The following is a 26,887-nucleotide window of genomic DNA, read 5'->3' as shown; positions in this document are numbered from 1 at the left end:
TTTTTAACGCTCGATGTCGAAATCACGTCAGAATGATGTCAAGATGTAGATTCTTCAAAGCAGTCGAAAATTTCTCTTGAAATTCTGTATGCGCAAAATATAAAATATAAAATAATTACAAAATATAAAATAATTACAATGTTTATATCTTCGATGTGAATAGAATACATATAAAAATATTGGTAGAAGATGCAAAGAGCTAACGAGGGCACTAACAAGTTTTTATTACACACAAACGGTATGTTCAATGTTTATTTCTCTCTGTAAAACATCGTTAGTGGTACACCAATTTATTGCATTCACATTAATTTGCGTATGTTTATGTTAGATCTAGAAAACGAAGGAAATTGTCATGAGGCACAATTCAAGTCTTGCATCCGACATTCTTTTCGATCTGTGAAAGATCGGCGATGCCGATCGAATGACGCAATTATATCACTTATCACTCTAATAAAAGGTCTTTTATATACGATATTGTAACAAAGTAACAAATAGATTACATCTAAATTAATTAGTAATAATAGTATGCGTAGTACTGTGGCTCCTTCAACCCTTCACTCCTCCTTTCGTATGTCTCTGCAATTTAATAACATAAAATAAATCATATCATTTCTAACGTCGATATTACCTCGATTAAATTTGCATATTATGTTGGCATTAACCGCTATAGCATCTGCAGCTCATGGTTATTACTGCAATTATCGTTTGAAGTATGAACACTCACTGCGAGTTGTTCCTTCTCCTTACGTCCCACGATTTTACAGTGAGCACGTCCAAATATGTGGTATTGGTTGCACACGCAATCCTGTTCGATTTCAACATTCGTGAGGTCTTCGGTGATCTTTCTAGCAATGACCTGAGCAAATTGCCTCTTTTGATTCGGTTTAGCATCCACAAAATTATTGGAACTGAACGCCGCCCCACCAGACTGCAACAATGTTATATATAATAACCTGATTACTTATTCATTATTCTTCATTATTTATTTATTCTTTATGTATTTAGAGTGATTAACTTCTTTATTAATTCAAAATACTATTCAATATACTATAAAAACTATCTTTGTTTTGAGACGCTTGTTAATTCTTTTTGTTTTCTTTGCATACTTACCGCGATAGCAAAGTCGGCACACACGTCAACTGAAGGGAGGACCATGTTGGATCTGAGATCGGTGTTTCCGTTCAATGGCTTCTTCTTACTGTCGGCGAATACGTATACACTGTCACTATCGTAACCAACAATATTCTTTTGCACTTTGCCGGAGACCTGGATGTCATTGGTATAGTATACTTGATAGTAGCCCAGTCCCAAATCTCGGTACACTTTCAGTCCGAGTACAAGTCTCAATTGTTGTAACTGAAAAATCGAAAGCGTTTAGAATCTTTTATTTATTAGCAGTGTATAACAAAATATACTTGTAAATATTTTCTGTGAGTTTATTTCTAGTTTTTTTTTCTAGCGCATAACTTTGATTTAGCTTCTCATTTTTGTTCGGAATTTAATTCACAAAAATTACAAAAAATGAATTGCAAGTCGTAGTTTCAGTTGCAAGATATGGAATAATATCACTTGCAATATGTTCGATATGGATTTTAATTAGTGATATAACGGAATCGAAAATAAAAACTCACCGATAGTGGCAATGGACTCTTTTCGCATGGGGTAGCGAAGACTGCGACGACAGCCTTTACCGCGCCAGGTCTGAACGGATAGTTAATAGCTTCATTGTAGGCATCGGTCAACTTTAATTCGCCTAACTCTAAGTTTACTCTTTGCTCTAAGTATTCCACCCGCTTCTCGTAATCACCCTTCTTAGCTTCCTGTGGACATTGAAGTAATTTGCGTCAAAAAACTGTCAAGATAAAAAAATTTCGTGTCTCTCTTTATGTTATATATAATTTTATGCAATTCTGTAAAATGATAAATTACCTCGAAAGTAATAATCGGTTCCTGTTTCTCGAATTTCATATTCTTCACTTCACCTTCAATATTAGTATTGCCATTAGAAGTGTAATGCTGCGGCCACTTCATGTGTTCACCGAAACCGATTAAGCCGATGTGAACGTCCCTATTGAGATTTAATGAATATGAATGAAACGTAAGAAATATCACAATATGGCGTTCGCGTCGCAATATGAATCCATATAGCCTAAAGCGTATTTTGATCTTTCAAACGTTTTCTAGATATCTTTATGGTTGATTTCTGATCTGTGAAATTTGTGGAAGAGAGATATTTCGATATTTTTATAAGAATAATGTTTACATACGGTATGCCGTGTTGTTTCATTTCCTCTCTTAGATCGGTCATCAATGTTGGAATCAGATCTTTAAAAATTTTCTCATTTTCCTCAGCTTGTTCGATTACTATGACAATGTCAGCTTGATTTTTCGGACTTTTGACGCTGAATGTATCACCAACGGCAATTGTGTTCTCGCCAACTTTGCAGTTTACTAAAACATTATGATACGCATTAAAATGTTTGTTCTTCTAAGAATCAGTATCTCTATCCGACTTTCAAATCTCGTATTTATCTTAAAACCGATGTTTTATGTAAATCTGTAACTAACACAAGAAACGTTTAATATTTCTATATCCCGTGCGTCTTAAGAAAGTTTATTTCCGACAAGAGATTTTGGTTTTCTTTGCATTAATACTGTATTAACATCATACTCTGTGCTTTGTAAAGTAGTACAAGTCAACAATTTAACTTACTACAAGTGGATGGAATGTTTATTCCGAAAACACGCTTATAATAGCAACTGGCGTAATAAGCGAAGGCGAGCAAGCAAGGAGCTTGCGGATTTTCGTTAGCTGCAGCGTCACAAGCATCTCGGTAATGAGTCGGATTAACGTAGTTGAAGCAGTTTCTAAAACATGACGGGGAAATATTATTTCCAAGTTACCTTTAAGTTAACGATAAAATGATTATAACAACTATATTGTTTCGAGTATTCATGGAATACCGTCTTAAATGTGTAATACACGGAAAGTTTCTCGCAATAAGATTTCACGGATTATATCTCGCGAGAACTGTCTTATTTTCTAATGCGATAAATACATTTAATCTTATCTTTTCATAAATTGTTATTTATTAAATCTCAAATATTTGAAGAACTTGGTAGTGCCCATTTGAACTTTTCATTTCGTACAGCTGAATTTACGGCATCATATTTTCTCTATATAATCTGACAATTTGGTTTAATCGTATCTTTTTAAATGGCGAATGCACTTACTTCAAAGTAGACTTCTGGCCGGAGAAGTAGTCGGTGCAGACTGGATTACGTTGCTTCGTCTTGTGATCGATCGCGTTCACAGCTGGGCAATCGGGCTTCAGTTTGTATCCGTTAGCAAATTCAGTCTCGCTCTCGGTAATCTGTTTCAATTGCGAGAAGAGCGCTTTTAGAGATCACTGCAAGCACTGCAAATCTCTACCGTATTACGACGTAAGATCCTTTCGTTGCAAAACACTCGTCGTATTTATTTTTACTTTCGAAAGTAGAACATTCAATTTTATTCTTGCAGACAGATGAAATTTTGCATACTGAAATATGACGTACTTTATCTTTTCACTTAAGAATACAGATATAGAAACGTTGGTTGTTCCAGTTTCGCACACAAACTACGGACTTAGGATATCTATCTCGCAACGAAAGAATGCTAATCTCCTTGGGAATTTGTGATCCCTTCGGAAAAGAATTATGCCGTATCACGTAGATATTTGTGTATTGATCGAAGCGAAAACTTTTGAATAAAAGCAAAAGTATATAAAGAACATGATTTATAGTCTAGCGATATTACCACAAGGTCTTATGAATAGAAGCGCGACGCCGAGAAAATGAGAGACGAGCTTTCGAGAACAGGAAGCAGATCATATTAAATATTTATAACGTGTGTACATTTTTCATTTTGCTTCTAGCGTACTTAAGCTATCAGTTCCGACTTTTCTCATAATAGAATTAATTAAAGAAGGCGAGAATATTTTTTACCTATATTATTCTGCGGTATGCAAAGAAGTCGCTTCTTTAATCTATCATAATTAAAAAAATAATTTATGAAATCTTCATTAACGAAATCCTTTTAAGAAATATTGTGCAACGGTATAACTGAGCTTTTGCCTCTGATATTTCTACACGAGAAGCTATTTATTTAACGATAAAACAAGCTACACTCACCTTTCCGGACGGCAAAGTATAGTCATCGTAATGCTCGTTGTTGCCATCACCGAGAAGACCGCGTAATTTTCCGTGATAAAAGCCGGACACGTGAACCATGCAAAGCATTACAGAGTGTTTATGAGTGCACAGAACGCGCACACCGTAGTCGGACTTGATGTTCGGAGCCGAGGTGACGAGGAACGCGTGCAGATTTTTCGTGTTGGCTGGGAAATCGGCCGGTTTGTTATTCACCAGGATCTGGAAAAAAGAAAAACGCGTGAATGCAATCGTGTGTGAAAACAATGAGTGAAAACATCGAGAAAAAGAGTTTCTTAAAAAGAAAAATAAAACGCAAAAATGAGTGAAAATTGCGGAAAACGGGCGCGAAGTCGGTGCGATTTCACGCTCGCAGTAATAGAGTTTGGACGAAAGATGAACAACAACGATTTTTATTCCTTCCTTGCTCAGTCCGTCTATAAGAGAAGAGACGCGAGGATAATAGAGTTTGACTTGTCAGTAAAGTTTGGAGCTCCCTAGTAAACTTACAAAGTTACAGTTCAATACGGGATTGCATTATAAGACTCGTACACGGAATACCGTATGAGAGTGATCTGGTGGTTTCACCCTCCCACACATCCTTTCTCCCTTTCTCGTTTCCTTCTCTCCAAACTATTTGCCCCGTTCTCAATTCATGTCACATACAACATCGACCTAACTTACCAGCGCTATAGGAAATTGGTTAAGAGATAAGAGAAATAAACTTACGTTGCCATTGTTCTTCAGCGTGATGCTCTCTTTAGGCTCCGTTATGGTCACGCTAACGAGATTTCCTTTGTTAAAATTGGCGACGACAGAGAAATTGCCGTCCTGCATATCCTGGGCCAAGATGTAAGTGCAATCACCAGACATACTGAGATGATTGCCGTCGAAAGTGAAGATATGTCCTCCGTCAATGACGATGCCGAATTTGCTGAAGGGAGGTATGATGTCAGAAAGCAGAGCTGGCCTGATTTGGAGTACAAAAAATGATTAACGTTGATTAATCATTGATTAACATTATTACTGATTACATTGATTAATATTACATTTCTTGTAACGAAAACTGTAACATTTATCTTCAATTTTGATAAAAGTAAAATCGCAATTTTTACAGAAAAATATAAAACGAAATAAAATGAAACTAGAAAGTTAGAAAAGAAGTAATATATATATTCAATTTTGATAAAAGTAGAAAAGACGAACCTGTAGGTGTAGTAGAGATCCGTGAGAGATGGTAATTCGTTATTGCGTATCAGATTGACGAGAGACACTTTGAATGATGTGATCACTGGCAATTTCGATAACATTTCAAACTCCGCGGGAAGATGAGTATTAAATAAGTCATCTACAAGGTTGTCTAAGGAACCTCTGGATTCCAAAAGTTTGATAAGAGATGCAATGGCGTCGAGCATATGATTATAGATCTTCTTGATCTCATTGGTATTATCGACCTGCGCAAAACGATTGCATTTTATTATTTCAGGAACTTTGCTATTTTAGTAATTTCGGACTATTTGAAGGGTACTTCGGACCGTTTGAAGGGTACTACTTGAAATGGCAAAATGTGACGTAAGACGGATAGGGAAACTTACTTTCTCGTGCTTGACGTGCTTCATGATGTATTCATAAGTAGCGCTGAAGAGCTGTCGAAGTTCCTCGGTCGGTAGCATGGACTTTATGACCTCGCTGAGTTCATGGATGGAGGCCAATATGGTTTCTGGAATTTTAAGGTTTAGGATATCTTGATATTGTTCTTTTGCAATATCGAAGATTGGTAACGCTTTCATTTGATTCTTCAACAAGATGATGAACTCCTCGACGTCTTTCTTAATTTGAGCGAAGGCCTTAAATACGATCTTAGCAATATCCTGAGCGATCTCTGAAGCCACGATTGCTAATTCTTTCAGTTCCTTCTGATGTTCATTAATCACGGTGAGTAACACCTTGAGATAAGCCATAGAAACATTGGCGGCGCTATCGACGAAATTGATATACGCATTGGCTATCTTGTTATAGGATTCTTTTAGTTGAGGATAAACTGTTTTCCATGCTTCTTCGAGTTTGGATAGTACTTCAGCATACTCTTTTTGAAGTTCATTTAATCGTATGGTTATTTGTTTCAAGGTATCCTCTATGGCCAAAATAATAGCTCCAAAGTATTTGTTGCTGAAAGAATACGATCAATAAGTACGCACGCGATAATTCAACGAGAACTACGAATGATCTAAATTTCAATCCACATGTATATAAATACAGCTTTATATAAATATAGCCTTGAAAGGCTATATTTATATACATGTGTTATTATTATTATATATCGTAATAAGTGTATAGTGATTGTATATGCAGGAATATTACAAACGTTTTATTACTGTCTTTCACAAAATAGAAAATTGCATGAATGCTGAATATGATGTAAAATCGAAAGTGATTATAAAGTATATAATTGATCATGATTATTAAAGATCATAATTATTAAGTTCTTACAAGGTAGCTTGTATGTCTTTGATGGTCTGATCAGCTTGGAGTTCGTTTTTCAGCTTGTTTAATTCGGTCTCGTAATAATCCTCGAGTGACTTGAAGTTTGGTTGAGCTTTCTTCAAATGTTCCACGAGATCTTTCAATTCTCTTTCTGCTTCGTTGCCTATGTCGTTGGAGACATCCTTAAACTGTTTCAATAGCCCGATGCTATGGCTTCGATAATGTTCCTAAATTATATTAAAATAATCAATAAAGCGATACTACAGCCATCACATCGCATGACAAAAATGTACTCACGACCACGTGGACAACATTGTCCTTGTTGTAACCGAAGTCAGGTTTCAGGAACTTTTCTTCATCAAGGTGGATCAAACCATGGAACAAATTCTTCTTCTCTCCATTTTTGAAAGCGTCGGCATGAATCTCGGCCAGTTGCCCAAGCACAACACGTCCTTCGATGGTAAGCTTCGTGTTGGGATTATCTGAAAACACCGAAAGATCAATTCACATAGATTTATGATATAAAATACGATCATGGTTCATAACTTTTTGCCATGATTAAAAGCAAATATATAATAACAATTTCACAGCGATATTTGGATATAATATAACGATATGTCATTAAAGCAAAAAATATATAAATACTCTCCCTCGAGGATAAAATACTTAATTTAAAATAAACTTTACCTTGCTGATATTCCGTGTAAGTGAAACTGTTCAAATCATGTGCTTCGAAGTTAACTATAATAGGTTTATTGCCCACAATTACGATTTCCGAGTCAAACTTATGCAGATTTTTTTTAAATTGCAATTTTGTGTCGAATTTAAGGAGTTCCTTATTAGGCGATGTTACAAGCAGATGGGCTTCCTTAGAATTCGCAGAGAACAGAACGCCCAGGCTCTTCGGTTTCTGATGTACATCCGTGTACGATAACATGCTGCCGAAACCAAATTGAGAATCCGAAACCGCCAAGTGTGATTTCAAGTCGACTTTGAGTTGTTGCCCACGGCTGTTCACTTCGATTACGCTGGTGATGTTATGACCCTTGTCGAGATTCTGTCGGTTTAATTTCGCCACCACGTTGATCTTCTGCGTTTTCTTGGCGAAGACATCAATATCTACGTTTGCGTCCAGCAGATGTTCGTCGCCGTAATGAAGTTTACCTTTCACTGCCATATCCTAATTGAGAGAAATACGCGTTCGAAGTGATTTGAAAATCAAATACCAAACTAACTGGCAAGTGGCTCGAAATTATGAGAATGTGATAAAAATAAGCTGAACATAAAGCAGACATAAATCGACAGAGAACGCATTATATTGTCTTTTTTATAGCCAAGTGGCTCGATGAAACTCAACGTTCTCGCTAGATTGTGAGAAAATCGACAATAAAGGCTTTGCCGAGGTGCGTTCTCTCTCCCTCTCTCTTTCTCTCTCGCTAGTTTTATATAAAAGCTTTGACCTTATTCGCGTAGAAATTGGAAGCAAATTGGAAATGCTTTTTTAGTTCAATTTTTGTTTAACATCGAATGTCATTCAATGTAATTTCTACATACAGATTTAAAAATCTCGGACGTCATTCAATGTAATTTCTATGTATAGATTAAAAAAAATCTCTTTGTGGAAATATATCCGCTGACGTACCTTTGGCTGAGATGGATATATGAATTTGACCTCTCCGCTGATAGATCCACTATTCTTCTCGATATTAATATCGCCGTTGGCGGTTAGACCAGTTTTGTCGGAGGGCTTGTTCTTTCTGTCCAAGTAAACGGAAACATCGATCTTAAATGCTCCGGTTTGCTTCGTCTTCGGCAAGTCAAATGTGCCAATGACAGCCAACTCGCGACTAGGTAAAGTCAGAATGACAGCTGTGAAAAAGGATAACAGGCGAGTTTTAATTTTATCTTAACAATTAATTTTGAAGCTAAAACATGCGCGCAATTGCGATATTTATTATATTAATTAATAAAGGTTAATAGAGAAGTAGAGTTTTTTACCGCTTTCCTTAGGATGAACATAGACTTTGTAGGAATACTGGGAGTTGTCCTTCGACGAGTGTAAGTACAAGTTGGCAGAGTGATCAAGCTTGGAATCTTTAACTACGGTGTTCGTCTTTAATCCGAATTCAACCGGCACGTTGAATTTCTTCAGGTCTACTTCCACTGTTAATTCATGATCCACATTATTCTTATCTGTGAAATGAACGAAAATATAAATTATCAGAATTGTTCTGCGAAAAGTCGACACTAAAAAGTGATGGATAAGAATATCTTTAATAATCCCTCATTCTGAGATGATTCTTATCGTACAATACTTTTCATATACATTGATCCATTTCTTCAATTTTATTTTTTTATATTTACTCAAGCTGTAATTAACACTAATAAAAATTTTTAATAAGTACAAGTATAAATTATAAAATTATTATATCAAATAAGATTGGGTAATCAAAATTATTAGATAAATTAAAGAATTCAGTGAGTAAACGCGCGCATGACATTTCACAATCAAAGATAAAAAGCAACAATTGTGATAAAATTATAAGCAGACATTGAGCATGTATTTTTTATAAAGTATAATCGGATCGTATCGTAAAAGGATCGTAATGTATTAATCTCTCATTAGAAACTCGTTATGTTGTCCCATTTACATGCACAGGTAGCCTCGGTCGATTAATTGCGGAAATTTTATTTCCGTAAACTCTCGAGGCTCAATAGGCCACAACCACCAAATTGATCCCGAGGGAGGGAGAAGTGAGGGTGGGAAAAAAAATAAAACGAAGTAAACTTTATCGCGCTACACGTCATCGCAGTGCTAGAAAGGATTAAGACGCGTGTACGTCAGCCGAGCACACGCCCTTGCGGCGTGACGTCATTCCGCACCGTCGGGCAACTTCTTTTTTTTTTCTTATGTATCGCTCCGTGTATAACTGCGCTACCACCCGCCACCGTCCGCAATGGTCACGCCTGTCTTCTCGCATCGCGATTTTCGCGACACAATCTCATCAAGGGGAAAAGGGAGAAGGACAGAAAAGAGAGAAAAAGGAGAGAAACGAAAGAAAGAAAAAAAAAAGCATGAATTGTGCACTCGAGTTAACGCGGTGGCACGTCGCTGTCGCTTGCAATCGTTCTCCACCACCACCTTCACCACCACCACCAACCCCAACGTCGTTGTCGCGTATAGAGATGCAATTCCAGAGCTCTATTAATAACTGAGGCGAGGCACGAATTAGGCGCAGATCACGCGAGAATAGAACGCCTATCGACCGAGATCCGCTCTAGGCCCTGCGAACAAGGGGTAGTAGTACAACAAGCATGAATCCTCTCCTGCGAAATTCCATCGTGCATACGTGTGTACGTGCGTATGTATACATAGGGATTGCGACGTGTTGCGCACTCCTGCGAAACATGCACGCGGCAAACGGTGGCGAGGACGACAAGGTGCTTCCACGCGTTGTCGGTGGATGGTTCACTGATCGAGAGTTTCTCTAATTATTCAGAAGGGAGTGGATCTGCGTGTACGAATGGAAACCGCGATAAAGATGATTTCCTGAGAGACGCCGCGAGAGAACGATACAATTTCGGTATCTCTTGTGCGACTTGCGAGGGTTTGTTATTGTTATCATATGCAGTCCCCGTGTATCTCTCTTTTGCATTTTTACGAATTCAAGCCCGTTGCGACGAAGCATGTCTTAATAAAGGGTCAGCCCGGCACGCAAAGCGAGGTAGCCTATCATCGAGGTAGCGTATTTCCGCAGGAACGCCTGTGGAAATACCTACTGTTCTTTATTTATGAAAGGCTTTTTATTACGGTATATTGTTGAACTCACGTTGTAATTTTCGTTTCATCGAGATTAAACGAGAGCACACGCTAATAGTAAATTATTAATATATTACATACGCTTATAATAACGTTATTGTAATAGTATTATTATAATACAGTATTATTATAATAGCATTATTATAATAGCAATATATTGTTGTTTTATTTCATCGACCATAAATTTTCAATGGCTATATGTTTTTCAATTTCAGACTGTTAATGAAAAATAAACGATAAAGAAAACTTAAGAAAAAGGAGGGATATTGCAAAATGTGAGTCTGTGAAAATAAATTTAAAACTAAACATTTAAATATTCGATTGCAAACAACTTAAATCCAATCTTATTTGATAAACATCGTTTTAGAGACTATATATATATATACACGTAAGTTGCCTCTCTTACGATGATTGCAATCTTCTTTTCAAGGGAAATAGCTTAACACGAAATTTGTGACTTACTGTCGGTGTCGTAACTCGATTGAAGCTTGAAATGAGCGCAATCCTTGCTCAGCTCGCAGTAGCTGTTGAAAACGAGGACCTCCTTGTTCGAGAGCTTCAACTCGCCCACGATAGCTACCGGATCGAACTTGGCGTTCAGGACGATTAACGCGCCGGATTCGCCGTCCTTCTCGCGAGTCAATTGCTGGCGAGTATACTTGAAGGAGGAGCTCTTCGTGTCCTCGCCTATCTTGAGATTGCCATTTCCTTCAATGGTGATTTTACCGGCCTCGTCGCGTTTCTTGTAATTTGTGCTGCGAACAAAGCTTATTTTAAATACATTCGTTTTCCTTTCTTTCATGCATCGCATTGTCCCTTTACGTTGTTTTATTTTAAATTTCAATTTCTCCTCAACTTTCTTTGTAAAATTGTGTTTAGAGGAAGAATGTAGAATAAATAGCTGCAGGTATTTCGGAATATTCCAAGGACTAAATATTCATCAAAATTTATATTCCCGTTTTTATCATTCTTTTTATTCGAATAAATATATAGATATTTTTATTAGATGATGAAAATAAATATTTGTAATACTTTTTATAACGCCACACGATCGATACTCTACATTTTCGGCTAAACCGCTTAACCCCTTTTTGTATTTTACGATTCGATCGAGGTGATTTCGATGGGACACGAATAAAAAGGACTGGCAGTTGGAATGTATTCTCGGAAACCACTTGAATTAATTTTAGCGGGGAATCGATGAAATTACATAGCGGGGTGAACGGAGATACGACTTCTGTTGTATCTTTGATCTCCTTTAAAAACGACCTCGCAGCCTTTCGTTAATTACTTGCAGACATCTTCTATTCTTTGTTTTGTCATCACGTAAGCGATCGATCTTTACATACGCGCAAGAGGTGTCCATATCGCCGTCAGAAAACATCGTTTAAAATTACTGCAAGAATATCGACCTTAGCAGAAGCGACAGGATCGCTAAATAGGAGACAGAACTGTTAAGAAAGCGAATTGTAGACTTCCTGTGTTTCGAATGCGACCTTGTTTTCGCGCGCTCGTACATAGAAAAGACGATTTTGCTGAAGCGTCTATAAAATTTTAAAAAGATACAGATCTGAAAATAATTTTATTGAATCATCAAAATAATTACAGAGGACACTCAAGTTGATTACTAGAATATAAAAACTTTTTACAGCATTGCTCATCATGCTGAGTTTCTTATATAATTATTTTAATGGTTCAATAATATTTTTTTAGGTAGGTATTTCAGCAAAATCGTTCTTTCCGTATATAAATTGTTTTCTCATCCAGGTCATCACCAGTTCCATTACAAACTTTAAAATACGACGTAGGATCATTGTTTCGAATTGTTATGTGAATTGATCTGCACGTTTTGCCGTTTCTGTATACGAAATGCAGCGTACCTTCCGGCTACAATGTTTTTGCCGTCGCTGGTGACGGTGATGATTATTCGCCTGCCGGTCTTGGCGGTAGGTTTGTTAGCGATTTCGGCGTGAATCTTACGATGCTTGAGCTTGTCGCTATCCAAATTAACGTTAATCACGAAATTGTCGATACCATCCAGATTGACGTGCGCGTCGGCAACGGCAAAGCCTTTCGGCGTCTCGACCTTCCATTCGCCTGAAAACAAATTTATTTAGCTCGTGTAACATTTAGAAAAATATATAAGCGAACAGTTTTACTTGTTTAAATAAAAATGTACAACGTATATTATATTTTACAGTAGAAAAAGTATAAAACAGATAATTTAATAGTGTTTTGCTTGAATTCGATGAAAGTTACCTATATATTCATGATCGCCAATTTTATTGAATTTCGAGAGTAATTCTGTTTTTCCCGCCGGGCAAGTGCTAATTATGTGTATCATCGGAGAGATGTTGCCGCTTTGAATTTCGCTCTTAAGAGTATACTTTGTGTTGTCCAAAGTCAAGGTTGCATCAGTTTTTCTTACTTGTCCGTCCTTTTCTCTCTTCAAAGATAAATAAGAAAAATTAGATATGCGTGATAGATGTAATCAGTGTCATCCTGCGGCAATCTTGGCGGGTGCCGTAAATTTTATTTTGTCTCTAAACACCAAACTGCTTATGTTACCAGCGGTAAACTATTATAAATGACGCAATGTGGAGAAGCACAGGGGAGTAATATCTGACCGGAATAATCCCGAGAGATTTGCACATAATTCAGTTAGTGGATCGTAATCAGTCGCAGAGACGCAAAGGATCTCAGTTTAAATCTTAGGTAAGAAGTTACTACATACGAAGAATAATTAAAAGCATTGTAAAAACGGTACCTCGTGCTTGAGTTCAAGGTCGATAGTATGCAGCTTCTCGTATGGGGTGGTGGCCTTGGCCTTTACATCGATGTGCGTTAAATCTCGATTGTATATGACAGGGTTGAGCGCGAAAGTTATCTCCTTCTGATCATACTTGACGATTGTGTTGGTGGTAAGGGTTACCTTGTCACCGTTGGGTTCGTACTTAAAATGATCATTGAGAGAAATAGGCGGGATCTTGAGAATGGTTAGATCGAGTTGCAAGTCGCTCTCATAAAAATGTTCGTCGTCGTTGATTCCAGAGCTTTTGAAGGTTCCATCCAGCTTGATAGATTTATCGTCATTGTAAGTGAGCGTCGTCGATTCTTTCAGACTAACGATACCGGCCGGCTCAGGTTGGACCAGTAGATCATGCATGTAGTCGAGCTTGATGTTACGTAATTTTTCCGACGGCAATATCAATTCCGCGTTACCTTTGATCGTGCAGGGCTTGTCAACGTCATTGCCGGGAATGTAGTTTCCGGAACTCTGCGAACAATAACGCAAATTTACACACCTAGTTTTATAGACACTTGCCACGCCCCTGTATCCATGACAGGAGAGATATCAAAAAAGTTATTGCTCTTACCTTCAGCTGGAAGTCTTTGCCACAGGAAGAAGATCCTTTGTAGGACAATTTGCCATTATCGTCCTCGGTAGATTCGTATTGCAGATTGAACGGTCGCGACATACGCGATCCTGACAGGTTTAAGTAGATCCCCTCGATTTTCTTGTGGCCATTGGTATCCACAAGTTTCTTGAGGCCTAAATCTAATTGCCCATTGTCGCCATTCAAATCGACAGCCTTCAATTGAGTGTTCTTTAGGAATGTGTACGTTTTCCAATCGAAGTCGGTAACGTCATCAATGTACGTGAATTTTCGCGATTTTCCGCCTTTAGATTCGTGGTCTTCTAACTGACCATCCACGCGTATGGTATATTTTTGGTTTTCATTCTTCTTAGATCTACGTTTGAAATTAGCAACTAGGTAACGGCCGCTCGGCAGTGTGACATCCGTTTCGACGGTCAGCTCGCCCTCGTGTATGGTGCCATCTAACTTACCCTTGCCGTTCAGCTCAAACTTATGGTTCATTATCTCGATCACGTTCTTTGTATCTATAGCATTTTTCTTTATGTCATTTGCGGTGGATAGTTTGATACGTTTTTTCGGATCCTTCTCCACATCAAGTAAAAGCTCAAAGTCGCCGTTGTGTTGCGTGCCGCTCACCGTCAAGTCACCGGTCCCCTTGATCTTGCGATTGATCTTTGGTAAATCAATGTTGAGTTGCGCATTACCTTTACCGTTCTGCATCGATATCTGTCCCGCGACGTTCAGATAACTCTTTACGTTCAAGGTCAAACTGCCTTGAGGATTCGCGCCTTGCTGCTGCAGCTTCAGTAGGAAATCGACGTACTTGACGTCACTGACAGTGACGTACGCTTGCGACTGGATATTGGAACGCTCGACATTCAAACTGCCAAAAACTTTAACTTTTTTGTCGTCCAGCTTCAGGTCACTGTCCAGTTCAAAGTTTAAGTTTTTGTTATTCTTGTCGTGTTTGTATGTAACCAGTGCATCGGCCTCGTATTTACCTCCCGGTACAAGCTCGAGCTTGCTCTTGTATTTGCTCTTGTGTTCATCAACAATCGTACGCTTGGACTCCAATTTGATACTGTTCTGCAAGAGCTCGCCTTTGAATTCGATCTCATAGTCGCCTGTTTTGACTTTATTTTGCTCGGCGCTCAGCTCTGTGCCAAACTTGAATTTGTCATAATCGAATTTGATCTCGCCCTCGAGAGAATTAGGTTTGGCCTTGCCTGCGAGCTCCAATTTCAACTTCACAGCGGGATACGAGATCTTGGTAGAGCTACCCACGACGAAGTTTTGCCCATCTTTGTTTGGTTTGGCGATAGCATGATGCTCGAGGCTGAAACGATTTGTCTTGGAGTTCTGATCTGGACCGTGAATGAAGATCAGGTTATATTTGTACTCGTACGCATCCTTTTCAAGTTCTGACTGGATGTTGAATCCGATATTGGGATCCTTGGATGGCAATGCCGAAGCGCTGATCGAATAGCAACGATTTTCTTTTTTCCCTTGCAACTTGAGAGCGATAGATTCTTCGCCATAACTCACCTTCATGTCTAAACCGGCAGCGTTTTCTGCAGACTGAACGTAACCGTCGAGACCGACAAACTTCTGACCACCCGCAACGAGGGCTACCTTGTCGAATACGTATTTTTTACCGCCATCCTGATCGACCACTTCTACGGTACCTTGCACCTCATATTGCTGACCGCCGCGAGATGATTTCAGTCCGGACTTGGTGTTCGCTAACCTCTCGATATGCTCTGGCACTTTATATTCCAAGATGGGCTTGTACTTTGCCCCATTGGCTAAGAGACCGACGCGTCCGTAATACTCCTGATTATCATTGTGCACGGTAACTGTAAGTGAGCGCTCTTGAGGTTCTTCCTTTATTACTGCTTCAACGGAGGCTTTCTTGAAGGGAGAATCGAAAGATACTTTAGCGTGCTTGTTGGGCTCGAGAGCAACTTCACCGGTTAAAGACACGCGTCTGTTCGTTTTACTGTTTGGCGTTTCTAACAGGATCTCAAACGATCTAGACTTGGGTGATTTGTCATGATAGATCTTGAGGTGAACACTGGATAGGTCGATGTTCTCGCTAGTAATGCTGAATTTTGAAGGACCATTCAGAGGGAAGAGTGCTCTTTTCTGCGTCGATTCAGTACTATCGTAAGGGAATTCTACGTGGCCACAAACCGTTATACCCAGAATACTGGATAACTGTTCGAAGCAGTCTTTATACAACTTACCCTTGCCGAATTTTGGAGCTTTGTACGTATCCCCGGAACTCAGCAGGACCTCGCTACTAACACTAATGATTTCCTCTTTTTTCTTCGGCGCGCTAAACGTTATATCGACACCTTTGCCATTCAATAATTTCACCGTCAAATCGCTCGCCGTATTAGTATGCAATGTACTGACGAGTTTCATACCCGACTCTACATTGAATCCTTTAACGACCATGCTAGCAGAAACACGAATGGCGGCACTGGGCTCTAAGCCAAAATGTACTTCGGCGTTATCTGGGTTCTTTATGATAGCTGGAATATCTATCTTGCCGTGTGTTTTTATGTGAATCACACTGGTACCGATCACGTCGAGAGAGAGAGCTGTACCTAGATTTGTCGGATAGAAGACCTCTAAATCGAGGAACTGCATGTGACTCTGCAGATTGTGATCGAATTTTTTTATCTTGTTAATCCCATTCTCAAGGTTGTCGAATATCTTGTCGATGATATGCTCCGGCGTTAATAGCGCAGGATTACCGTCGTAAGTTAGATACGCCAGTTCGACACCAAATAGCTTGACAGACAAGTCGAAGTCAAGCTGCTGATCTACTTCGTTATTCCTTAATTTCACACCCTTTGCGAATTTGTCAAGTTCTCCTTGTTTAACTTCACGCTTGCCACGTAATTTGCTGACTTTTTCTTTGATATATTTAGCGATGCTCTCTGCATTGTCCACTCCCTTGTCCACCAATTCGTCCACTTCATTATCTGTCAAACGGCCCTTGGGTCCGAAGTAATGCTCGATCAGTCTGTCGAGATTCTCTATACGCGTATTGAGCTCGAAATAGTTATAGGATCTTCCGAACAACTCGGTGGATAAGTTTAGATTGATAGAGCGTGGCACAAAGCTATTCTGGCTGTAAATAACATTGCTATCTAAGGTGTCTCCAATTCCAATACCACCTAAATTATATGACAGTTCAGTGTTGAAGGAAAATTTGCGGAAGTCCTCTGGGAATTTGGTTCGCGGTTTGATCTGACTCAGATGCCTCTTCGCCTCGGCTTTAGTCGGATCGGCAGATGCTCGTAGATTACGCAAATGACTCTGGATAAAAGATCCGACCTGATTGACGGTTTCCTTATCTAAAGTCTCCTTGAGACTGCTAACGACGTGCTGGCAGGGGCAGGCGACTAAAGATAGATAAGATTTGATTCTGATTTCGCTGTCCTCCTCACGATCGCCCAAGACCTTCAGAAGGATATTTTTCCACTTCATGGAACAGCGGACGGGTAAACTCTCAATCGCGGCAACTCTGACTCGATTGCGGACGTTCTTGTCTTCAGCAATGCTAGCCAATTTCTGTAGAGTAGCGTCATCAAGATATCGGGTATTACCCAGCGCCTTTAAAGCCGAAACTATGAGACTTTCCTGTTCTCTGGTCTTTGCTTTTCCATTGCCGACTTTCTCACGAATCTTGTGAATGGCTTGTTTGATTTCAGCTACATTCTCGCAATTGTGCTCCTGGCAGTACCTGCCGATTACCTGACCGATCCCAAGGTAACCAAGACGCGGTAAGTTTGGCTGATCCAGAAGAGAAGTGACGGCGGTTACTGACGGTAAGTTCACGTGATTGACGAGAGCGAGACTCCCATAGAATATGAGCGCTTGGACGCCGGTAAGCTCGTGACTCTTTAATAAGTCTGCGACCACCTCTGCGGATTCACCGCTTCCAGTGCGGAAGAGACCATCCAGGAAAATTTTTTTGTCCAAGACCTTGTCGAAACCGTTACCGTTTTTCACTTTCTGATAAATCGCGAAAATATCGTTCTTGCTGCTAAGACGAAGGACTTTGACGAGCTGTGCAAACTTTTCCGCCGCATCATGCTTCACGCCGTCGTGCTCTTCGGCGCTTGCTGCCTTCAAGGCCGCGGCGATGACGTCGGTTGACGATTTGATGACAGGATGTGGCGCTTCGAAGATCAGGGATTTCGGCTGGGAAACTGGGGCGTTCGGGCTGTCACCCTTCTCACCTTTAAGTGTCAGAGTGGTTTGCACGATCGTCTTAGCGCTGATGTCTCCGTTGCTCCAGGGTTTCAATTTGTATGTCTCGACCGAGGTTGCTTTGTTCAGGATACCGCGCTTGAAACGTTGCTCGATCTTTTGGTGCGATGACAGCAACGGAGACGATTGGGTGTCAAATTTCTGAGATTCGTAGATCGCGGACACAGGACCAATCCTGATACTCTCACGATGGGAACAACGAAGCAGATTCCTCTCCTTATGGATGACCAATGAATCACCGTCTTTGTGGAAAGAGAAGTCAGTCGGACAGCCGCCGAATACGTCGATCTAAATATAGCAGACAATGCGTTACATTGGCATAATTTTATACTGGAGTTGGAATTTTAATAAATATCCTAAGATATAAATGTACCTCATGATGAGTTGTAGTGCCAGATTCTTGTATGATGGCTGATTGGAATAAGGAAGTGACCGCTCTCTTGATGTTGAGAGACGCTTGTGAGTCACCGTCTTCGATACAAACCTCTGTATCGATATGGCCGTCGTGATAGTTGAATTGTAGCGCATGTTTTTCAACATCTGGCAGCGATATTGGCTATAAAGTAGCATACGTATATTTTTACACGCTTACACTCCTTTTATTTCTTCGCAAACAAGCTTTATCGTTATACTAGTAATTTATATGGAAAAAATAAGAATGTGAAATTTTATATCATGAGACTAGAGTATAATAATTCAATGTTTATAGATGATAGTAAATTTTATGTGCACATTATACTAATTGAACACGAATCATATAAACTATCATAGATTAATTTTCGTTGAAAGCAGTCAATTAAAAGTTTTTATTATTTAAGGGAGGTTATTAAGCGGAATTATATTAAAAGTTTTCTCTTTCATATTTCTGAAAAAGGTCGAAATCACACCTTCGGATCTCATATATTTCTACATTATTTTAATTTCTATTGTAATTCTTATTTTTCTTGTATATTTATTTTTTGCAATGTTTATGCTTACAGAAACTTAATACTGGCTAATACTGAAAGAAATTAATTAATTACATATTTTAAGTATTAAAAACGTGTCGTTCAGTGCTTTTAATACTGTAAGTAATTAATTACTCTTTTAGTAATAAATTGATCAGTATTAGATTTTTGTACAGCACAGATATTTTAAGAATATGCGATATAAGAAAAAATACTTACGGCTCCATTAATTTGTACGCCCTTTAATCGGATCTGTCGAATGCAGTCAGGTTTCACTGACAATTCAACAGTACCCTTCAACTTCAAGGTAGCGTCACCTTGAGCATCGGGGACCGATGTTACAGACGTTCCTTCCAAATCATATATATATGTGTGTCCTTCTTGATAGCCTTTACCTCCGTGCACTGAAGAAAAATCAATTTATTCAATGAAACTTTTTAAAATAATTATGGCAAAGATTTTTTTCATGACTTTTAATGATATACTTACTTCCATGGCAACCGACTGTACACTTATCTATAACAAAAAGAAAACTGTGTCAATTTTTAGTAACAATTTTGAAAGTATAACTATCTGGTATCATTTATATATTAATTTTATTTAAAAATGACACAAACTGTGTAGGAGGGATGGAAAACATTAATTATTTTTTTCTTTCTTTTACACTAATCAGAAATATGTTTACAGAAAAATATAACAAAAGGTATTATAAAACACATAACGAAAACAAAAGAATAACATTTTTTTAATATTAACTTAATATTACTTTAATTTTTGGATTTCAACAATTTTTTGTTGAAATCCGAACTCAAGCGGAAAAAAGGACGGGCCACAATCTATTATGCTTGACGTACAGATTACGTCGACAAAAATATATTTATGTATCGAATGAACTCGGTGCTAGGGTCGAACATTGATAACGTGCTGTTAATCGTGACTTTCTTGACCCTGGACCATGGAACTTTCATTTTTGTTTGATAGAGCATGTCGGTGCCCGCGGACCCACAGTTTATGGGTGCCACAATAGTTTCACCCTTTAACATTTAAATTGATTCGAACCAAACCGAAGTGACTTTTTAAACGGGAGCTATAAAAGGTAACATATCAATCAATTGTAGTATCTATAATAATTTGACATTTACGTTACACTCTTTTTAGTTCGATGAATTTTTCAATTTGTACGAATTTTAAATTGTACAAAAAAAGTCATTTATTACATTTATTATTATGTTATGCTCAGCTTTTAAATATAAATATATATGTATTTAATGTGAAACAATTTTCGAATATTAGATGACATTTATTTTATTATAACGTAACATAATTAAACACATTAATTTTATATTAGATATTACGAAGAATAATCAATAAGTAACTAACATTGATATTTGTTAGCGTTGCGCACTGGTCTTTATCTCTGATTTTTACTATGTCTCGTTTATTCGGAAAAACATTAACAGCAAAATTCATACGCATGAAGCACAAACAAGACACGTCATGGCATAAATAAAGTTGACTCAGCACGGAAACTTATTTTTTTACCGAATGTTGATTATATAATTTGACTAAATAGATTGTATTCTATTAAGAGCCAATTGGTGCGTTTTATTAGTAATTGATATAATATCCATATCAGCTTACATTTTCGAGATAAAAGACAAACTATTGAGTCAATAATGCGAAGAAATGACGGATGTTATTAAGCAATGGCGGAAGTTTAAAGTTCACAAACTGTCACGACATTAATATCAATTTTACTAGACGTATCTTTTATAGATCTATTTTGCAATTTATATCATAAATAAATAAAAACCTCGGTATTTAATGAATAAATAAATAAATATCAAAATTTAAAAATATTTTAAAATATTATTTATATGCATAACCTTTTTGCAAAGAGGAAATATAATACATTAATTTATTTTATTTATATTTATTTCTATATATTTGTGGAATTATTCGTCTTATTCGTTATGTCATATTTGTCGGTTCAATTATTTTCAAAATTTTAAAGTTCTACTTTTTTCTTGAGTTCTCTTAGGATTAACGCGGAATCGAAATTGTTCGCTTTTCTTTAGGAGAATATCTAATGTACTGTTACATATGTAAATTAAGAAAAAAATACTTACAAACATAAATTTTTCAATAATAAGATTGAAAATAAGACCGTTTATATATATAAATTTATTTTATTTACGATAGATTACGAGCCAGACAGATTACAGCTAAATATTACCCAATATCTTATTAAGATTAATCGTAGCAAAAAACAAGCATACAAAGTTTTCAGCGCACTTTGCACTGAAACGAGTTGCATAATTATTTGCTCGATGAAAACTCTAGTTGAGTAAAATTAATTTGTGTGATTCGACAAAATGTTCATCTCTATGAAAATAGCAGAACAAATAGCAGAAAAAAAAGAACGAGTTATATAATTGTATTTATAAGAGTTGTACACAACAATTAGAGTTTTCCGTTGAAGCGATCAAAATATCTCAGCGGAAGCACACACACAGTTAAATCTAATCTCTTCACAATTTATATTCGCCTAAAAACATATACCATTGCATATAAAGAATAGGGGACTAGAAATCTGGTTTTTTCCGGACACTTTTCTGTACCCTTTTTTAAAGCATCCGAGGATGTCCAGCTGGATTTTCAGAGTGTCTGAGAAGTACTATTTTTGGTATTCATTTTGAGAGAGAACAAAAGGACCGGAAATTATTAACCATCGCAATACATAGTAAGCTAATCACTAGATCATAATTATGTATCTGTGATAAAAAATTTAAAAATTATTATTAGATATTATTATATTATATTAAAGCCGTTTTTCTGCTAATAAATACTAAATATATGTTCTTAGGATTTTTAAATGTACTCTTTTTCTTCTACTTTTGAATTTAAATATACAACTTACTTTGTACTACAATTTAATTTAAAATGTCTCCTTTTTGTTCTACTTTTTAATCAGAAATGTTTTCTAGTTTATCTTGGTTAGATCTGGTCACCCTAATAAAGAAGCTCTACTAGGAACTCTCTTCTGTTGCCGCTAAGGCAGAAAGAGCATAAAATAATTCTTTTGTAAATGAGAAAAAATAATTAATTAATTTTTTCTAGAAAAATGATGTGACCAGAGACACATTAAATAAGAATATTCAGATTACACTTTATTTAGACGATGATGACGTAAGGAAAAGGATAGAAAGAGAGAGAGATAGTAAAATAACAGTGACCGAATAAATGAAGAGTAAAAGAGATAGATGAAGTGTAACAAGAGAAAGGGGAAGCGTTCCTTCAATAAGGACAAAGGTATAACAAAGGGATAAAGAACGACGCGTGCGAAAAGAGGAGGAGGAGGAGGAGGTGGAGGAAAGTGGGAGTCGCGCGCGAGAATAGACTAAAAGAAAGATGAATCTATTCGGTGAAGATGTACATTGTTTCTCCTACAATGATGCTGCGAACAATCGCCTGTTCCTAATTGTCGTTATTTTGATGACAATCTACAACTTCTACGAGTTTATTGAAATTTTCATGCGGCGATTTCCCTTTATTATTATCATCGAATCGTTGGAATTTCACGTTTTATCCGGAAGAAATCCGATACGAAGAAAATCCTTTGAAATTGTATTAGCACTTTTATTTTTCTTCATTGCTTCTTATCTTCCGCTTTTCTATATTATTTACCCTTTGATTTGAAATCAAGTTTTTCCGAGCGACAAACAAGATATTTATAGGAACGATTGGTTATTTTTAGATATAATCGATCAAACATTTTGTAAATTATTCTTTAGATACACAGATAGGTAAACTTATTTTATTTTTACATTTAGATAGATTTTAGTTTAGTTAAATTTTTATTTAGGTTTGTTGATCGAAAAAATATTTTGGAAATTAAAGAAATAATATTTATTTCAATTTTTTAATAATTTAAATTTCTTTTGAGAAAAAGCCATCTCAAAATTATACACGAATACGCAGAACACAATTCCTGAATCCAATTTATAATTATGCTCTTTAAATGTTATTTCGTCTGAATAATGCAACGCCGACAGATGTAGTATAGGTATAATATGAAATGTACCGGTGCGCTTAGAGAGAGACTCTCGCCGGAATTTTGCTGTAATCTAACAATTGCAACCATAATTTCTCGCGTTGCTTGCTCCCCAATGTGTGCTGCATGATTAGAGGTACTCCGTTCTCGTTATATTACTTAAACGTATGCATTATGCAAATTCACGGCGAACGACAGAGAGTATCCACTTTCATATTTCATACTCAGGGGCGCTGTATCTTTCTTGCATTATTTCACAGTGTGTTTAAACGTCGATCCTTCTCCTCGATGAACCCGCATTCTCTGTTCGTATTTTTAACCCGACAATCGCTCTTCCATTTCTCGCATACAGGCGCGCCATTGTAATCATTTATCACGGAATTTAATGCGCCTTCAATGGCCGTTGAGTGACTCGATATAACGGATGTTGCGGCTGTAGGGATATTTATATGAAAAAAATCCAGTTCTCGCGGCATTGTCGAGTCTCTATTTTCCGGCGTTTCGGAAAAATACGGCGACCGCGTAGCGCCGAGTCAATTGGAAAAACGTATCGCGCCGGCAGAAAGCAACGATCGCAATCGGATTTCGCTCAATGCCATTTTGCTTGGGATGAGAGTGTCGCGGAGAGAACCGGCGATGTCCCGTATCGTTTATATGCTCCCTTTACGTACTTTAAAGCGCGGCGGTGAAAGAACGTTTGTTACGTCGCAACGGTCAGATCGGATCTATTTTACTGGGATGTAGGGACGTCAGATCAATTTACCAAATGTCCGGTCGAACACGGGGGACCTGTAATCGTTTCAATGATACGGACCTCGTTCCGAGCACCGATACGCCATACGCGAACTCTTTAACCACTATTTCGTTACTTCTAGAGTGCAAGAGAATTCCGCGTTCGTCACGGTCGAGTTCCGCTCCTTCGCAAACTTCGTTAATTGCTTCCATCATTAGAAATGCGATAGCATATTCGTGCCGTAAGCGATATTGATTACCGAACCCTGTCATTTCGAACTTAAGCCTGCGACACACGATGTATGTTTTAAAATTCTGCGTTCTGTGGTGCATTCTAGTAATTTATTAAAATGAAAGCAATCTAGCAGAAAAAAAGCATCGTGTGCCGCAAGCTTTATTTTAACCGATAATTTACTTGCGTGTGAAAAAAAGTATAAGAAAACGTAAAAAAAAGTAATACAATAAGGAGCCAATTATGATTTAAAAATCATAATTAAACATAATTTATAAACAGACGTTTCGATTTAACACGAGGTCATTATTAATGTTAACAAACGGTAAATTTAAACTGAAATATGTAGACTCTTGATATAAATATTAATTGTAATTGGCTCGTAGCTCCTTATTGCATTATTTGATTTTTAATCATTTGAGCCGTTTCTTTATTATGGTTAATTTAAAAGAAAATGTATTACGAGTCTCATGATTTTACGTTCAACGCGAGAACATATAAGTTCGAAAGTAAATGCCTAACTTCTGGAGATGTTTCGTAAAGAAAGATCATAAATGATCGTTATGTATCTCATGTGACTGTTTTAGTATACATTGGTATGTTAGTGTAAGATTAGCTCGAACACTAATTAAAGAAAGAAATATATAAAGATAAACACATGATAAACTTATCAATGTTATAACGGGGAGTTTTTCATATCGAGTTTGAGAGAGTAAAAATATAAAATCGACTATTACAGAATAAGCAATATTTTATCGCTAGCTCCCTGCCGGATGGGATAATAATAATCCGTAACTAACCGGTGGATCATACATTTATTTTTATTCATATTTTATACACGAATATATTTGTAAATTAATGCTTGCGCTTTCGTTACGTTTGTTTAAAAAAGAGCGCTCGCTAAAAAGTGTTTCATTCGTACCATTCAATATATACTTATTCGCTGCAATTTCGCAGAAAATTAAAGAACTGATTTTCCGTATATCTACAACTATCTTTCGCAAATTACTTCACTGGTCGTTACATTTTGCTTGAAACATAATTTAATCTAAAACGTTTTTGTTTGTTAATGGAAGCCTCCAGCATTCTCTTCCTTTATTCCGGTAATGTAATCGAAAGAACAATTTTCTTTAATCTTCTTCCAGTAATAAGAAAGCATTAAACACGTTCGCCGATAAAAAGTTCCATACTTCATTCACAAACATAAAAGAAACACGCGCGCGGAGGTGTGGACTTTGATTGTTAATTAAAATCTGGAATAAAATGTAATTTAGCAGAAAATGAAAAATTATATGTCGATAATGCAAATAAATCATGTCAATGAATTACACGCTTTCCTCGTTATTACGAGGGAGATTAAGATGAATTTAATTTCATATCAAGTAAATACGTCACGATGGCTACGTCAAAAATAAATTTACATTTATCATAATGAAGTTATAAAAACGAATTGATAAAAAGAAGAAGCATGTTGTTATCTATAGTTTTTCGCGTTAATTACCAATGGAACAATGGCGCGGATAAAGTTTCTGCAAATTACCAATCTTTCGGGATTTTGTAGTTCACGAAAATATCGCGGGTTTCGACATCCATTCGCGACGATAATCTCTATCCTTGACACAGCAAGTAACCTTATGATATTCAAACCTGACCGCGCCGGGCGCGTTGACCCTTTCTATCAACACTCGTACATTAATCTTTAATTTGATAGAAAAATTAAGACTTATCGAAGTCATCCGGTCTTCTTGAAAGGTCCGCAAGGGAGAACGTGGTTTAAATCTTTGTATCCGAGTGTTGAACACAACTAGACGCCAACTTTACGAGCCCCCCTTAGGAATATCAATAATTTAATCATAACGTTATACTGCAACGCGAGATGCAACTAAAATACTGACGTGAATACAGAAATCGTAAATCAGTATTATTATGATCAAAATAGAATCGCTCGAAGGAACAATCCGAGAGCACAAAATCTCATATACTGTTTATCACTAAAATAATTATGCATTTGTACAAATACCGTATTAAGTATATATATTATGATAATTCCTTTTATTCAATTCGTAACCGATTTAAATTAAATCTTTAACTTATGATTACATTTATAATCGGTTCTTGGAAACTGTGGAAAGTAAGGAATATTACTTATAGACATATTGCTTTGTAATTTGCGTGCATAAAGTTTCTTTTTTCTCGTTCTGAGCGTGTTCAGCTATCTACTTCACTAACTATTTTATATCGATAGAAGTATGAAAGTTACGAAGTTAAAACTAAAAACTCTGCATTCTTTTCAGTAAAATCTATAAGAATATTTATGTATCGCCTTACACACGAGATCTACCCTCAGTACATTTACTTAGTTCTTCTTCTCAATACGTATTACATTTTTCAATCGAGGAAAGTTTTCTATTTAGGAAATGGAATCGGTATTTCCTCAGTCTTATAAGTTTTACGCTTCTGTAATCATTGAAGAATAGAAAGAAAAACGAACGTGAGAGAGAGAGAGAGGGGGGATGCAACGGCCGTCCAGCTTTAGAGGGTAAATCATAAAGTACCGGAGTACTTTGCAGAAAGGGGATGAACGACGAGGCGCATTTTTCGCTTTACTTACTGCCTGAGGCGTCGACCGTCAGGAAGAGAAGGAGACAGCCGGCGAAGACGGCCGCCCTCGCGAGCCCCATGGCTTTCTCTCCCCGAGAACCGCAAACTACTTTAACACTACTCTCGCACAATCAGCGATGACACGATCGGCGGCCACGG

The 26,887-nt window shown here is 37.3% G+C and overlaps 1 protein-coding gene across 2 annotated transcripts; it reads right to left on the bottom strand.

The window, feature by feature from the left end:
* Positions 1 to 152: 152 nt before the first annotated feature.
* On the bottom strand, positions 153 to 26,887 carry apolpp (retinoid- and fatty-acid binding glycoprotein apolipophorin). Of its 2 annotated transcripts, none has more exons than XM_018451766.1 (26): positions 26,739 to 26,887; positions 19,599 to 19,625; positions 19,329 to 19,513; positions 18,536 to 18,718; positions 13,873 to 18,450; positions 13,263 to 13,772; positions 12,755 to 12,941; positions 12,376 to 12,592; positions 10,958 to 11,250; positions 8,674 to 8,868; positions 8,318 to 8,544; positions 7,363 to 7,855; positions 6,973 to 7,157; positions 6,682 to 6,902; positions 5,787 to 6,360; positions 5,398 to 5,645; positions 4,921 to 5,161; positions 4,174 to 4,413; positions 3,235 to 3,374; positions 2,714 to 2,868; positions 2,268 to 2,451; positions 1,930 to 2,068; positions 1,632 to 1,820; positions 1,111 to 1,356; positions 725 to 928; positions 153 to 576 (listed from the first exon to the last, which is right to left on the bottom strand). In XM_018451766.1, the coding sequence occupies exons 1-26, from the start codon at positions 26,806 to 26,808 to the stop codon at positions 547 to 549; spliced, it is 10,161 nt and encodes a 3,386-aa protein (XP_018307268.1). In that variant the 5' UTR covers positions 26,809 to 26,887; the 3' UTR covers positions 153 to 546. The 2 variants fall into 2 exon arrangements, with proteins under 2 accessions (XP_018307268.1, XP_018307269.1); XM_018451767.1 differs by having other exon boundaries at positions 6,973 to 7,159; positions 7,368 to 7,855.

The sequence above is a fragment of the Mycetomoellerius zeteki genome, unplaced genomic scaffold (assembly GCF_001594055.1).
Source record: "Mycetomoellerius zeteki isolate Tzet28-1 unplaced genomic scaffold, Tzet1.0 scaffold321, whole genome shotgun sequence".
Classification (NCBI taxonomy): domain Eukaryota; kingdom Metazoa; phylum Arthropoda; class Insecta; order Hymenoptera; family Formicidae; genus Mycetomoellerius; species Mycetomoellerius zeteki.
The sequence above is the reverse complement of the archived record's forward strand: the minus strand, read 5'-3'. Positions and strand labels throughout refer to the sequence as shown.